The sequence below is a fragment of the Zophobas morio genome, unplaced genomic scaffold (genome assembly GCF_036711695.1).
Source record: "Zophobas morio isolate AGI-343-1 ecotype UQ-CSIRO unplaced genomic scaffold, CSIRO_AGI_Zmor_V1 ptg000018l, whole genome shotgun sequence".
In the NCBI taxonomy this organism is placed as follows: domain Eukaryota; kingdom Metazoa; phylum Arthropoda; class Insecta; order Coleoptera; family Tenebrionidae; genus Zophobas; species Zophobas morio.
In genome coordinates, this window is record NW_026972123.1 from 6186769 (window position 1) to 6203771 (window position 17003).

Sequence of the window (17003 nt, forward strand, 5' to 3'; positions counted from 1 at the left end):
CAATTTTCCATCTTTGTTTTCTACTTTATCTTTCGATTTTCGTGTGTTTTCTCCGTCTTCTTCCCTGCTTTTGTTCCCTATTCTGGCATTAAAGTCCCCTGCTAACAGTAGAAATTATTCTTCGGACTCTTCGATTTTTTCTTGTATTTCTTGTTTCGTGTTTCTCATTCCTCTACTATATATTGTGCAGATTCTCCATCTTTTTTTATTTACAGTCAGTTTTCTTTCAACCATGCCTTCCATTTCTGTCGGCCCCTCTTCTATTTCTTTTATATCTTTCTTCACTCCTGTTATGATTCCACCTTTTGCTCTACCCTTGCGTTTTTCTTTTTTTGCCCGTTGAAATTTCCACTGAAATTCCTTTGGCAACACGTCTTTCAGTTGGTTCCAGTCTCTCTCTAGTATCCATGTTTCTGTTAGTCCCACAAAATCAAAATTTTTCACGTAGTCCCAAAATAAATTATCTTTCTTTTTCAAACCGGCAATATTCCAAAAGAGTAATTTTAAACCACGTTTATCTTCCCCATTCCCTTATTATATACAAAATCTACATTCTTAAACCTAGTCATTATTTGTCCTATCATTACTGCCCCTCCCCCTTGTGTTTCTTTCTTCGGTTAGTGGTGACTTGGTTTGAGAAATTTTTCTTCCAATTTTCCTTTATTTTCATTCCATGTATACATTTTGTCCCCTACTTCCAGCTTCTTATATCCCACCCTTGTTGCGTATCCTTTTTTTCTTTCCTCTTTAGCTACCTCCCTAATTTCTTTTTGAATCTTCTGCTCTTGTACTGTCCAATCATTATCAATATATATTCTCTTTCCTCTCATTTATTTTTATTTTTCATCATCTCTTGTTTTTCCTCCCAAAGCGTCTTAACCAGTATTTTCTTGCTTTCCTCTTTCCCTATAATTATTGTTTCCTACACTTTTACTTCTGCCTCAATTTCGTTTTTCAAAAATTCCTCTACTTCTTTTGCATTCGAACAAGTAAAACAAGGAGGTTCTTTTTCTTTACATTCCGTTTTGAATTCACAATTTTTAATTAATTCTTTCAATCCTGCTACAAATTTACCTGGTTGTTGAACTCTTGAAAAAAATTTATTTTGTTTAGCTAAAACATTTTTTTTTCGGTGCAAGATGATTTCTTAGAAGATCCATTAATTCTTGGTAGGTTTTTGTAGCTGGTAGTTCTGGAGAGGTCAAACTTGCAAGTAATTTGTAATATCTGCTGCCCAAACAATTATTAATACCATAACTTTGGCATCACTAATTTCTTTGTGATTTTTATGCAAACGCAAGTGCTGTTGCTATGGTAATTTTAATAATAATAATAATAATAACCTTTATTGCCCTACAGTTCCTAGAACCTCTTACAAAGCAATATTAATAATTATAAATAAACCCGACGATTTAAATAATAATTAACACATAAAAAAACATAAATCAAATCCTAAGTAAGTAAACAATAATGTAACAAAAAATAAACTAAACTAGTGTCATTAATTTAACATGTTCCTCGCTAATTTCCTAAAATTTATTTCATTAAGGTAAAAGACATCCAAATCCTTAAACTTATTATTATATAACATACAGATTAAATTAATTGGAGATCTCAGTAATATATTTGTATGAGCTGCAGGAAAGTATAAAGACAATGCTCCTCTACAACATAGCCGTGGAACATGAAATGAAATCTTTGCTAGTAATTCAGCACAATCAATTTTAAACTGAACGATTTTATGAAAGAACGTTATAATGGCGATTTGTCTTCTACTATCCAAAGATAGCATTTCAAATTCAGCTAACAAAATGGAATTATCAATTCCACGCTGCGGATAGATACCATGTTTTTTGAACCAACAAAATTTGAGAAATCTTCTCTGAACTGCTTCAATAGCACTTATATGAATGAAATAAATTGGATGCCAAATAATACATCCATATTGTAAATATGCAACAACATAAGAATTAAACAAAACCTTAATTGTTGAAATATTATTAAACGGCTTACCTTGTCTTATTATAAAGCCTAATAATGAAAATGCTTTCGCTATTATATGATTAATATGATACACAAACGTTAACTTACAATCAAAAAAGATACCTAAATCTTTGATGACGCTTTCTCTAATTAGTGGGTCATTACCAAACTTATAATCATAAATTGTAGGAGAGCTCTTACGTGTAAACGATACTCCTTTACATTTATTCACGTTTAAATATAGTTTATTGAAAGAACACCACAAATTAAGGCGTTTTAAATCATCTTGCAGTAATTGTTTTAAATCATCAGCATACAGTAGAAGGGGACATTTTGATATAGTTGGTAAATCATTGATAAACATTATGAACAATAACGGCCCCAGATTGGCTCCTTGCGGCACACCAGAATGTATTTGATATGTAAAAAAAGAGAAACCATTGTAGATGACATACTGAGACCTATGAGAAATATATAATTTTAAAAGATGTAAAACCAAACCTGTAATACCAAATGCTTCAATCTTAGATGTTAAAATTTTGTGATCAATGCGGTCAAAAGCTTTTGAAAAGTCTGTATATACTACATCCACTTGTGATTGGTTATCAATCTCTTCAGCAATAAATTGAGATATACATGCCAGGTTTGTAACAGTTGAGCGTTTATCAATGAAACCATGTTGTTGTGGTGAAATAAAGTTTCTCACATGAGGATATATGTAAGAGTATAAAATAATTTCAAGAACTTTCGAGAAATTACGTAAGATACAGATCGGCCGATATTTTGAAACATCAGCTTTGTCTCCAGATTTAAAAACAGGTATAACTTTAGACAACTTCCATTTCGATGGAAAGACACCATTCTTGAGGGCGGTATTAAATATTGCTAATAAAGGCTGGATAAATACATATTTGCAGTCACGTACGAAGAAACTAGGTAATTCATCTGGACCGGCTGTAAATGAATTATTGAGATAATTTATGGCAGTAAGTATATCATGCTCAGTAATTTCTTTAATATAGAACGTTGGTGTGTTTAAATCGTAAGTATCATCTATACTGGAGTTATTGTCAGAAGATTGAGTATAAGAAGACTGAAAATAAGAGGCAAATGCATCAACAATATCAGAAGGAGTATTAAGGGAATTATCATTATAGATCATTCGACCAGGAATTCTGGTCAGACCTTTATTTAGATTGTACATATGACCATAATTTTTTGGGGTCGTTCCTAAGATCAGTTTCTATATCCGCGAGATATTTTTTATGTGAAGCAGCTATTTGGTTTTTTAGCAGTTTTCGGTAAAATTTGAACTTTGCGTAATAAAATTAATTTTTATATTTTTTATGATAATACGATTTGGATTTAATATTACTGATTATGTTACTATCAAACCATGGTGGGAATCTAGTTTTTTTGGAAATAGCTCTATATGTTGGCACATGTTTGCTTAATATTTTATATAAATACCTGTAAAAATGTTCTACTATGGTATCAGTGTCCTTGAAATTACTTAAAAAAGACCAATCCACATTACAAAGTTCCTGATAAAGCAAAGGAAAATTAGCTTTACGAAAACTGAAAGACTTAGATTGACTTACATTGTTATTTGGAAAAGAGTTTGTGCTATCACTTGTCAAATCAATTAAAACTGAGAGAGCTGGATGGTAAGAGTCTTCTACAACGATAGGAACTAAATCACGCATGACCTTACAATTAGTATTTGAGAAAACAAGATCCAGCAATCTATCACTAGAGTTTCTGATGATGTTATACTGAGATAGATTCAAAAACTTACTAAAGTTGTTAAGTGTAAGAACAAGAGTATTATTTGTATCAGTAGTGTATTGTGGAATATTAAAGTCTCCTATTATAAACAAACTATCATCACCACTAAAGTTATCTTCAAAATAATTACAGAGTATAAGTAAATCATTATGAGAAGGTGTTCTTGGAAAATAGACAACAAATATATAGAGTGGTAGTCTGTTTAGATAGCATTTACACCCTACAATCTCAACATTGATCAATTCATTAAGTAGATTAGTTAAATCAATATTTTCTACAATGATGGAGCATTTTAATGCCAAAAGAACACCCCCACCTCTTGAAGTATTTAACTGATTATAATTACGATTACACCTATACATATTATATAAGTGAGGAGATATTATTTCTGAATTAGAGATAGAATCATTTACTTTATTCCGAATACTGCGCACATTTTGATAATATATTGAGACAATTGAAACGTAGGGAGACATTACTTTAAATTATTGACCTTTGTAATACTAGGAATACCATTGAAAAACTTAATACGAAGATTAGCCTCTCCATTTGCAATTCTGATTTAATTCTTCTTTGATTCGACGAAAGAAGGCAATCTGTCTTGGTGTCCTATCCATTGAAACTTTTATATTCCTGAATTGCTCATCACTTTGAATTTGGGTACGATTAGATTTCAACTTATGGAAAAGTGTTTGTGCATGTTGAGCGTTATCGAAACGAAGCTTTAAAGGCCGAGGATGTGGACGCGAAACATCGAGTCTACCTAGGCGGTTGCACTTAAAATCCATTGATATTATGGAATCATCATGTCCATATGATGTTAAAAATTCAGTTATGCAACTCTTATCTTTAGCAGTTTTCTCAGAGGCAGCTAAACGGACAGATTGTTCGGTAAATCCATAAATTATTAAACTGGCTTTACGATTTTGACGATCATTCACCTCGTGTATTATCTCCTCAAAATTCACATCAGTAAGTTTTTTTGCTTCAGATAATTGAACCTTCAGCGATTCCAGTGATTTCGCCGTATCACTGATTATTTCTTTTAACTGGGGTATTAATTCACAACAATTACAAGTGCCATTAGGATCCTTTGATACGTTGATTTTACGGCAATCAGAACATTTCCATTCTATACCTTCAGTAGATCTTATATAGCGTAGATGGAGAGAGAAAATCAAATCAACGAAATAAAGAGAAAAGGTGAAGAAAGAGGGGGTGGAAGAAGGGAAAGACTGAGGGAAGGCAGAATAAGAGAGGAAAAATGGAGCGATGTGAGAGATATAGAGAATTAGTAGGACACAGATCTTCAAAAGGACAAGTGGAAATAGAAAGAAGAAGAGAGAAAAAGTAAAAATAAATATATGTAGAAACAGATGACTGGTAGCAGCGAAGAGTTTAAATACAGAAAAATAAGAAGTTGGTGAAATAGAGGGAGAAAAATTGTGGAAATTAAGAAAAAAAAGGCAGTTTTATGGAATTATGTTTTCGAATTTTGCACTATTGTTATTATTGAAGAAGAATTAATAATATAAACACGCAAAATTTTTAAAATCTTTCCATTCAAGCTCTTGGAAGTCATAAAACGAAATATATACAATTCTTTGTATCAGTATTTGTATGAGACAAAAAATTACCAAACTTTGAGTATCATCAAGATTATTTGTCAAACAAGAGAGAGAAAAGCTTGTATCTTCCAGAGGTGCAATTTGGCAGCCCGAGGGCTTTAAAATCTACCTACATACTTAGCAGTGCCATAAAATTTGTTCTTTGATGGTTTACGCAGAAAAATAGATTTGGTTTATTGAATTGTCGAATCGTAGATGCAGTGTTGCCATGTGTTCGCACTTTGACATTACCACCATAGGTCACTCGCCGATTTTGAACCATTTTCCCCTCGTACCACGGCGCGCTCGAATGCCACAATATGACTAAGCATTTCCCATAATAAAATCCAATTAGCGTTTACCGGAGTATAACTGTTTATAATATTGCAGAACGTAATATACAGTGTGACAAACGTAGAGCCCAGGAATTTTCGCTTCTCGTATTGATTGTAGCCATCGTCGCTTCTTGTGTACTGCGTGTCGGCCATCGGCAACAACAATGTCGACACAATGCGGTACGCATGCTTCTTTAATAAAGTGTGAAATAGGAGGCAGCGTAGCGTGATCTAATGACTTGCTGATAAGGCGAGATATCGCACCGCCACCTGTCTGTTCGCTTTAATTTCCAACCTGTCACATTCTTGTGGATCGAGACGAAGAGGGGCCAGAGTGGAAGTTGCAACGTAACGGCACGAGATGAGAGGAATTCCGAAGACGGGTTTTTGTGCTGTGGTTTATGTCTTCATTTGGTTTTGACAAATTACGGAATTTTTAGGCGCGATTTGGCGGCGGGTTGATGCACGGGAGAGGATTTGGAACGGATGGTGATGGTCGGAGTTGGTTGCAAAGTAACGCGATCTTGTAATTGTTGGTTGTTGGGTCAAACGGCTGGGTTGGAAATTGCACAGGAAATGGAGATGCAGAGTTGTGGGAACTGGGGCTTGCTTATGGTAAGGATTAGTGGATGGGACCTCATTTTTGGTCAGAACAAGTTCTCTTATTTTCTGTGATTGCGTCGTTTTCACGAATGTGGCAAAAACAAGAACATATGGATATGGTTTTTAAGTAGAAAGTTTGGACATTGGTCAGACTAAGTATGCCACATAGAAATGGCTGGAGAATAAAAATTAAAAATCTGTATGTTTAGGGTAAAAATCAAGACGGATTCATCAAGCCCAACTCAGGGTGGTAGCACTATGAGGAAATCAGGAAGTCGCACATTAACAAAACGAACTCCCGAGGCTGTTGAAAATATATATGATAAAAAAGAGAAATTCTTGGATAACTATATCACAAATCAAAAAAATCACCCGGTAAAAGGAGAACAAATAGGGAGATCTATGAGATATAGCATGTTACGACCCTATACTTCGGTCATCCGACCACGGAGTCCTAAGGATCACTATTAAATGTAAGTACTTATATCATTTTTCATTGTTAATAAACCGAATCTTGTGATTTTTTTTTCCAAAACCCCCATGCCGTGCTCGCGCGACACCCATGAGACACCCACACGTCACCTCGCATCCGCCACGTTAATTTCCTGTTTATTACACAAACACGCATTCCCTGCCACCGCGTCTTGTTCTCCTCGAGCGGCAGCCATCACATATAAATTCCGGCAGCGACAGAATGCCTCGTACCTGCACATAGACGTCGAGTCGGCCGTAGATCTGGGGCTGATTTATGGCGCCACCTCCATCGTGTAGTTGTTGGTGGTGCATGTACATACAAACACCCGAATGATTGATAACAATCGGAACACAGAGATTCCCATGCAGTGCGGAATGTCAGGCCCGGCTTCCGGTTCCGGACAGGTGACCGCAACCAGCGCCGTGGCGGCGGTCAACGGGGGAACCACGCTTGCTTGGTGGACCGGAGAGACACACGGAAACAGGGATTTGGCGAGCGTCTCACACCGCTGGCCGATACGCCTCAAATTGCGGTTGTACATTCGAATACAGGGTGTTAATGAATTATTCACATCTAGTGCTTTATGTGCCACTTCATTCGAATTTTGCCACTACTATACACACTAAATAGATCAATGTGTGAAAAAGCCAAAAATGTCAAAAAATGTATACAGCATAATCTACTTAAAACAAAATAATCATAATTAGCACTCTCTATTGAGTGACCAAAAACCTCAACATAGCATTTTCACCCGTTTAGGAACAAAGTAGACCCCAACCGAAACCACACACATACCTCCGCTGGAAAGTGTCCCCCATTTGAATAATTACACATCCGCTCGAAACAATCCCATATTTTCACATCGGCCGAAATCACGGTACGCATGCAATATACAGGGCGAACTTCCCGAAACAGGTGTAGCATGGCATGCGATCAGCGCTTTCCCACGGTAAAATCACATCAACCCTCGGCAACCTCCCCCCGAACGCTTCATGCACTCTGACCCGACTTATTTAATTACGCACTCATTTCATTAAGAATTCCGCCGAATTGGGGGGTAATTGGGTGGACGGCGGCTTTGTGCGATAATAACAGGTAATTCCCCCGCTACGTAGCCGGAAAACGCGGGGTCATCGGTGACTGGACGCCGGATTAATCGACTTAGACTTTATTAAATAAGTGAGGTACAAGCGCGAAATCGCGTTGAAAGGCTTGGATTTTTCAAAAGGCGATTATTTACGGCGATGCGGCTCGTTGGGCGGAAGGGAAAGTGCGAGCTTTTCGAAAAAGTGCTGTAACGCCGAATTCACGCCATAAAAACGAGTGTTAAATTTTATGCAAGGTTTTTTGCGCTTATTTTTGTCGTAACTGGGATATTGGCGGATAGAATTTGGAACACGTTATGAAATCCAATAATATTTTGCGTAAATTCCTCCTAATCATACCTAATACACTTGGCGCTGGTTCTTATAAGGTTGAATTACCTATTATTATAGATGATTTCTGGGATTTTTCCTTTTTTAATTATTATTTATGCGTCGATTTCTACTAACTGTCTGACAAGCCTAAAAGAACTGTATGGTGGACCCAAGACCTTAAAAACATAGTTTGTGGAGGAAAAGAAAAGAAATCGGAAGAAATACTGGATCACAAGAAGTAAAGCTGGTTACGGACAACACAAGAAAATAATACGAAAACTTTTTGTCGAAATAAAAAGGCAACAAATTTAATACCTGGAAAAAATTTGGAAAGAAACCAAGAGACTCTTATGAAAAAAATTGGTCTAAAGAGTTTAGACAGTACTTCCCTCGCTGTCGGAAACGTAACGACTGCATGCCTATTATGTTTTTTTTTCGCAGTGGATTTCAAAGAATTCGGTTTTGTAGTTCCTGAGTAAATCAATAAAATAAATTTACGCATTAATTAATTTTTTTGAGTCACCCTGTATATGCAAATCCAAAAAAAAATCAATGGAGTGATAAATCACAAGTACAGACTCATCATATTTTTTACAGTTTAGATAGGATTTATTCGTCAAACTTTCGAGCTGACGTCATCAATTTTTTGGAGGGGATAAGCAAATGTATTTTGACTAAACATTTATTATGCTCTTTATAACCTTAAAACATTTGCAAGATTTCAAAGCATTCGGTTTTGCAGTTCATGATTAAATCAAAAAAATTAATTTACGCATCATATTTTGTACAGTTTAGATAGGATTTATTCGGCAAACATCTTCAACATTTTAAAGCATTCGGTTTTGTAGTTCCTGAGTAAATCAGTAAAATAAATTTACGCTTTCATTATTTTTTTTGAATCAATAATAGCAAACTGAAGCTCAAGTGTTTATTTATATGGAAGATATGTCATTTGCCAAATTCAGTCTTATTTTCGTAAGTATTAGCCCCGCCCACCCACCCTATATTTTCTTGGAAGGTATAGCATCTGCCAAAATCTGTCTTACCTTAGCAGGTACTAGCCCCGCCCACCCGCCCAATTCTCGTTCTAAAGACTAATTCTATTTCTGCTCAGTATAAGATCATTCATTTCATTCAGGCCGGATAAAATTAATCACTGAAATGAAGGCAGGGTGGGCGGGCGGGGCTAATTATGTTCTCCTATGGAGTGGAAGTGGAAACTAATAGAATCGAGGATGTGAAAAAATTAAAAAAAAAAGCGCGAACCGTATTTTTTGTTATACGATTTGCTACTGAAACTATAAAAATTGCTATATTTTAACTGGCGATTTTGGGAAAACGATAGAAATTTTCGAAGAAACGAAACCTAAAATGACTTCTAGATGTCGAAATCTACAAGAAAATGTCTAGTTTTAGAGAAACGGTCAAAAATGTCAAAAGTGTCAAAATCAGTCATATCTCATAAAATGCTAGCCCCGCCCACCCGCCCTCTATTTCCTTGGAAGGTAAGTCATTTGCCAAAATCGCTTTAACTTATCAAGTACTAGCACCGCCCACCCCCAGTTTTCTCATTCTAAAGACTAATTTTATTTCTGTTCAGTATAAGATCATTCATTTCATTCAGAATGGATAAAATTAATCACTGAAATGAAGGTCGGGTGGATGGGCGGGGCTAATTATGTTCTACTGTGGAGTAGGAGTGGAAACTCATAGAATCTAGGACATGAAAAAGTAAAAAAAAAAAACGTTAACCGTAAATCTTTTGTTATACCATTTGCTACTGGAATTGTGAAAATTGGTATATTTTAACTGGCGATATTGGAAAAACGATGGAAATTTTCAAAGAAACGAAGCCTGAAGTGTCAAAATCAGTCATATATTATAAAATGCAAGCCCCGCCCACCCGCCCTCCGTTGTCGTGGAAGATATGTCGTTTACCAAAAGCAGTATTATCTTACTAGCCCCGCCCACCCGCCCTCTATTTCCTTGGAAGGTATGTCATTTGCCAAAATCGCTTTAACTTATCAAGTCCTAGCCCCGCCCAACCCCAGTCTTTCCATTCTAAAGACTAATTTTATTTCTGTTCAGTATAAAATCATTCATTTCATTCAGACCGGATAAAATTATTCATTGAAATGAAGGCCGGGTGGGCGGGCGGGGCTTATTATGTTCTCCTATGGAGTGGGAGTGGAAACTAATAGAATCTATGATGCGAAAAAAGTAACCTAACCGTAAATTTTGTAATATACCATTTGCTACTGAAACAATAAAAATTGCTATATTTTATCTGGCGATTTTGGGAAAACGATAGAAATTTTCGAAGAAACGAAGCCAAAAATGACCTCTAGATGTCGAAATCTACAAGAAAATGTCTAATTTTCGAGAAACGGTCAAAAGTGTTAAAATCAGTCATATCTCATAAAATACTAGCCCGCCCACCCGCCCTCTGTTTTCTTAGAAGATGTCATTTGCCAAAAACAGTATTATCTTATCAAGTACTAGCCCCGCCCACCCGCCCTCTATTTCCTTGGAAGGTATGTTATTTGCCAAAATCGCTTAACTTATCAAGTACTAGCCCCGCCCAACCCCAGTTTTCTCATTCTAAAGAGTAATTTTATTTCTGCTCAGTATAAGATCATTCATTTCATTCAGACCGGATAAAATTAATCACTGAAATAAAGGTCGGGTGGGTGGGCGGGGCTAATTATGTGCTACTGTGGAGTGGGAGTGGAAACTAATAGAATCTAGGATATGAAAAAGTAAAAAAAAAACCCTAACCGTAAATCTTTTGTTATACCATTTGTTACTGGAACTGTGAAAATTGCTATATTTTAACTGGCGATATTGGAAAACCGATAGAAATTTTCGAAGAAACGAAGCCTGAAGTGTCAAAATCAGTCATATCTTACAAAATGTAAGCCCCGCCCACCCGCCCTCCGTTTGCTTGGAAGATATGTCATTTGCCAAAAACAGTCTGATCTTATCACGTACTAGCCCCGCCCACCCGCCCTCTATTTCCTTGTGGTGTATGTCATTTGCCAAAATCGCTTTAACTTATCATGTACTAGCCGCGCCCACCCCCAGTTTTCTCATTCTAAAGAATAATTTTATTTCTGATCATTCATTTCATTCAGCTCAGATAAAATTATTCACTGAAATGAAGGCCGGGCGGGTGGGCGGGGCTTATTATGTTCTCCTATGGAGTGGGAGTGGAAACTAAAATAATCTATGATGCGAAAAAAGTAAAAAAAAAGCCCACTGGAATTGTAAAAATGTATACATTTCAATTGGCGATTTTGGACGAACGGCAGAACATTTAGAAGAAACTAAAGCGAAATTGACTTCGGGATGGCGAAAGCTACAAGAAGATATTAGGCTAATTTTCGAAAATGGTTGAAAAATGGTCAAAAATGTCAAAAGTGTCAAACTTAGTCATATTTTATGAAATGCTAGCCCCGCCCACCCGCCCTCTATTTCCTGGAAGGGCATGACATTTGGCAAAATCAGCTTTGTCTTAGCAAGTACTAGCCCCGCCCACCCCCAGTCTTTCCATTCTAACGACTAATTTTATTTCTGCTTAGTATAAGCTCATTCATTTCATTCAGAACGGATAAAATTAATGACTGAAATGAAGGTAGGGTGGGTGGGTGTTTGGGGAAAATGTGTAGCTACCTACTTTTAGAAAATGGTTGAAAAATGGTGAAAAATATAAAAATTGTCAAAGTCAGTCATATCTTATAATGCTAGCCCCGCCCACCACCCCTCAATTTTCTTGGAAGATATGTCATTTGGCAAATACAGTCTTATCTTATCAAGTACTGGCCCCGCCCACCCGCCCTCTATTTCTTTGGAAGCAAATATCTAGCTAATTTTCGAAAATGGTTGAAAAATAATTGTCAAAAATGTCAAAAGTATCAAAATCAGTCATAAAATAATAGACTTACAAAATTTGACAATAGTCGGTTCAGCAGTTTCGAAGATTACGTGTCTAATCAAAATGGATACAGACACCAGACAGACAGACAGACAGACAGACGGAAACGGGAAATAAAAAACAAACCCCGTAGTTTGTACAACCGCGGCCACAGAAAACTGCAGCACACACTTCAAAATTTTTGAAAAATTTAGGGTTCAATTAATGTTTTATTTGACAAATATGTAATAATAATCACAAAGGCATTGTCCTTTTTTTCAAGTCTGGGGCGTTTATTTGAACTGATATTATGATATTTTAATAAAAGTTACACAAGTACAATTTTGTGTATGTGGTCCACTTTTCTATGGCCGCGACTGTACATTCTGAACGACAGCCGTCGTACTTTATAAATTTTGAATGCTATTCTTTATAAATTCTGGCGTCATGCTTCATAAATATTGAACGTATTGTATTTTATAAAGATCAAGCCCGAGAGTTTATAATCATACAAATTTTGAACTCCATATTCTATCGATGTGTAACACCATAATTTGAATTCTTATAAAAAGTTTCTAAATTTTGAAGACAGTAGTTTTAATTTAGAATTAGTTATACAGGGCGACTCAAGAAAAAAATAGTGAAGCAATTTATTTTACTGATGAAATAAAAAAAGTGCACTTCAAGTTCTCGAAAATTTGAGAATACAGTACCTACCTGTCAACTTGTACCGCTTTTCCTCTGCTCCTTTCGTCTTGTGAGATTTTTCTTATTTCTTTTACTTTTTTTTGGTTGAGGGAAACGTTAATTTCAACGCCATCCAGATTGTTCCAAAAATCAAGCCACCACAAACCCTCAAACGTCAAAACCTGACAGTTCAAACGCGTCAACCAAAAATGCAATCTCTTAAACCAAAAATGCGTCTTCTTCGACCTCCAAGATTCCGTTTCTTCTCCACAGACTGCACCGCAGTCCCCCTCGGAGGAACCACCGACTACGAGATCGAAACCACCACCTTACCCAACAACCTCATCGTAGCCTCAGGCGAAAACGGATCAATAATATCCAGAATATCGATAGTTTACAAGTAAGTAGCTCCTCCTTGTTAACAACTTACTAAATCGTCTCCATAGAGCTGGTGCTCGCTACGAAACCCCAGACATCTACGGCCTCACCCACACCCTCAGCAACTGCACTCTTCTCTCCACCAGAAACGCGACTCAATTTGCTATTCGAAGCAACGTCATGCAAAGTGGTGCAAATTTGAGCTGCACCACGACGAGAGAAATCGTGGCTTACACCCTCCAAGGAACTAGAAAAGCAATTGAGAAGACGTTACCGTTTTTGACGGAAGTGGCTACTATGCAAGCTTTTAGAGACTACGAAGTGAGGGACAACGCCCACTGTCTTGACGCACACCTCGCTACCTTACCACCAAGAGAAAGAGTGATAGAGTGGTTGCACAAAGCGGCCTTTCGTAAAGGAGGGTTGGGCAATTCTTTGTATATACCTTGCCACAACGTGGGGAAAATTTCCGTAGACGACATGGAGGCTTACACTTCCAAATATTTCACCTCTGGAAGAGCCGCCGTGGTAGCTTTGGGGGTCGAACACGACGCGTTGGTCAAGTACGCTTCGACCCTCCAAATCCCCAAGGGCGCAGGAGGCGCCCCACCCCCGTCTCCCTTCAAAGGAGGAGAAATCCGTATCGACGAAAGAGGCAATCGAGCTTTGGTTGGAATTGCCATCCCAGGTCCTTCGTCTGCCGACCCGAAAACTAATATCGCCGCCTGCATCGTCAAAAACGTCCTCTTCGGAAGCAGCCGCGTCTTCCGAGGCGTCTCCAGAAGCAGCCTCCTGGGGAAAGCCACAGCCGGTATTGGGGCTCCCTTCCAGCTTTTTCCCTTCAGCGAGTACTACAGTGACCAAGGGATAATCGGTGTTGTGGTTTCCGCTCCGGCTGAAGCTGCTGGACAAATTGCGGAAGCAGCGGTCGCTGCTATTGCCGCTGACACCATCGACGAAAAGAATTTCGCGAAGATGAAGAACGAAAAGATGCTTGATTTAGCTTCGAGTTTCGAGAGTTCGAATTTTGTTTTTGATTTCATTAGGAAGACGGTGTTTGGGAATTTGGGTGGGAAGTTGGAGGATATTTTGGAGGTGGCGGAGGCGGTTAGTGTGGATGATGCGAATAAGATTTTGAAGAAGGCGAAGGAGGGAGCGGTGAGCATGGTGGCGGTGGGGGATTTGAGGAATGTGCCGTATTTGGATGAGTTGAGTGGGTTGTTGACGAAGAGGGAAAAGGAGGAAGTACCAGAAATATCAGCTGATGATGTAGAGTAGGTTTTGTTGTGTGATAGTGTTAAGGAAAAGGTTTGTTGACGTTAATCTGTTTTTCAAATAAAATTTTACCAATCTTTTGGAAAGAGTTTCGACTTTTCGTCTATTTCCCTAAAGGACATCTTCAGGAATTTGTCGACAACGAAAATGACACGGTTGGAACCCGAAAAACATTGATTGTTATTAAACTGTCGTTTACGTTTCTCATTTCGTAGATTAAAGTGACAGGTTGAAACTAATTTATTTAGTAATTAATTAAAATACATCACAAAAATTAATCTATTTATCATGTGATAATTAACCCATCAAGTCAATTAAGTTATTAATTAAGGCATGAAACATGAAGTAATTAAAGTTTGTTAATTAGACAGTTATTCATAAGGTAAAACAAGATGCTGACGGAGTATCTCGGCTTAAACATATTCCTCTTCCTTCCTACTTCTATAATAAAATAAAAAACAAATAAATAAACTAATTAAATTGGAAATTTATAGGTTCTTTGGTCCTACTCAAAGTGGAGCCTTGATCAAAAGTTACATTAGAAATATTTATAGATTACAATAATTACAAGTAGGTGAAACAGATTCTTGTTAATCAAATTAATCATAATTCACAATTAAATTATTACAATTTAGTTATCTTAGATGGAATTAATATCAACTAATCTTATAGAAGCTTAATTAATGCCAGCTAACAGCTAATTATTTGGCCATTAATTTGTAAAAAATCTACTTAGTAAGAAGAATATGATTAGCAAAAAATTAGTCGTTTTGTTTACTTATTTAATTATTTATTTGAACAAATACATTGGCAATTTTTAAAAAATTAAAAATTCACACAGGTAAACAATGGTTTTTTCTTTAATTACTAATTATAACTGAACTTTATTAACTACATTAACCACAATTAACAACTAGTGATTTGTTGAAAAATTGTAACTAAAGTTAAGTTAAGGGTGATTAATCGCTAATTATTTGCCATTAGCTGAAATAAATTTTAAATTAGTGCCACAATGGAGCAATTTAGTGACTCGCACATAATTTATAATTTCTCTAAGTGGATAAATAGAAAAATTTTGGATACTTAATTATATTTAAGCGTACTTGTCGGCAATTATGTAAATAACTAAATTGTAATTAATTATAATTAGCTTCAAATTCGTATTTATATTTGGCAGTGGTTGGGTTGTGCAAAAATCTGTTTAGCAAGATGATTGTGATTCGAAAATTTGTTTTGAGATCTTTTTTCATCAACAATAAATTAATTAACAATAATTAAAACTATTAGCATTGAAATTATTTATATATAAATCAATTAATTTAAATAAATTCTTAAGCAGCTAATTACGGTAAATACGAGATGTTTCTTTAATTAGTGCTGAATTGTAATTAAATGCAATTAACGTTAATGAAGTCAAATTAACCACAAAAAAGAATAACACACTTAGACTTAAGTACGAGCAATAAGCTAATTATCAGTAAATTACGTAGTAATTAATTGAAATTAAATTTAAATTGTTACAGTGTAATAATAATTAATGCTTTACTCTATTTCCAATACTTTATTTTCTTCTCTTTAAGTAGATATATTGCAAAATTTTGGACACTCGTAAATTATTATTTATTAAAAAAATCTTAGTCACAAGGATATACTTATCGCAATTTTATAAAGAAATAAATTGTAATTAAGTATAATTAAGTTCAAATTCGAATAATTTCATACTGATTGTGTGTAGACCACATTATTTCGAAAGAAACATATCTGTTTAGCAAAATTAATTGTAATTTAGAAAAATTTTTGGTACCTTATTTTTTCCTTAAACAATAAACTACCAAAAAACTACTAGAATTCGAATTGTTTGTAAAAAATTTAATAAAATATTTAAGTAATTCTTCACGATAAACACGAGCTATTCCTTTAATTATTGCTGATTCGTAATTAAGTGGAATTAACATTAATTAATCAAATCAAATTAATCACAATTAAAATTAACAAAATTAAACTTGGATACGTGAACAATGCCAATTATCAGTAAATTAAGTAGTAATTAATTATAATTAACAAAATTGTTAATGGATTGGATATCTTTAAGTGGGGGTTAAAAATTAATGTAAAAAAGCAATAGTGTTCATTGTCACTTGTAATTTCAATAACAGAACAGGTTTTTCTGTTGAAGCTTAATTTTATTTGATTTAATAAACTGAAGATGAAAACAGAATTTTCTCGAAACATGTCCTTGTTTTAATAAAGCACTAAATTCATAAATGTTCAACTTCTATTCTTTACATTAATTGTAATTGTAATTTAAATTGTTACAGTATAACAATTAATGACTTAGATATATTTTCGAATACTTTATTTCTTTTCTTTACGTTTGAACACTTGTAGATTATTTATTAAAAAAGTGTTAGTTATGATTAGTTTTTAATTCTAGTTAAGCGTACTTACTTACCATCAATTGTAACGAAGTAAATTGTATTTAATTATAATTCAATTCAAATTCGTATCATTTGATGCTGTTAGTAATCAGCTGTTAATTAA

At 35.5% G+C, this 17003-nt stretch overlaps 2 protein-coding genes across 4 annotated transcripts in view; one reads left to right on the forward strand and one right to left on the reverse strand.

The window, feature by feature from the left end:
• LOC135131081 (uncharacterized) overlaps positions 1 to 17003 on the reverse strand; it is a 782641-nt gene that overhangs the window by 232943 nt on the left and 532695 nt on the right. The gene's annotated exons all lie outside the window — the stretch shown is intronic.
• On the forward strand, positions 12991 to 14489 carry LOC135131060 (cytochrome b-c1 complex subunit 2, mitochondrial-like). The gene is made up of 2 exons (XM_064058584.1): positions 12991 to 13209; positions 13256 to 14489. The coding sequence occupies exons 1-2, from the start codon at positions 13019 to 13021 to the stop codon at positions 14463 to 14465; spliced, it is 1401 nt and encodes a 466-aa protein (XP_063914654.1). The 5' UTR covers positions 12991 to 13018; the 3' UTR covers positions 14466 to 14489.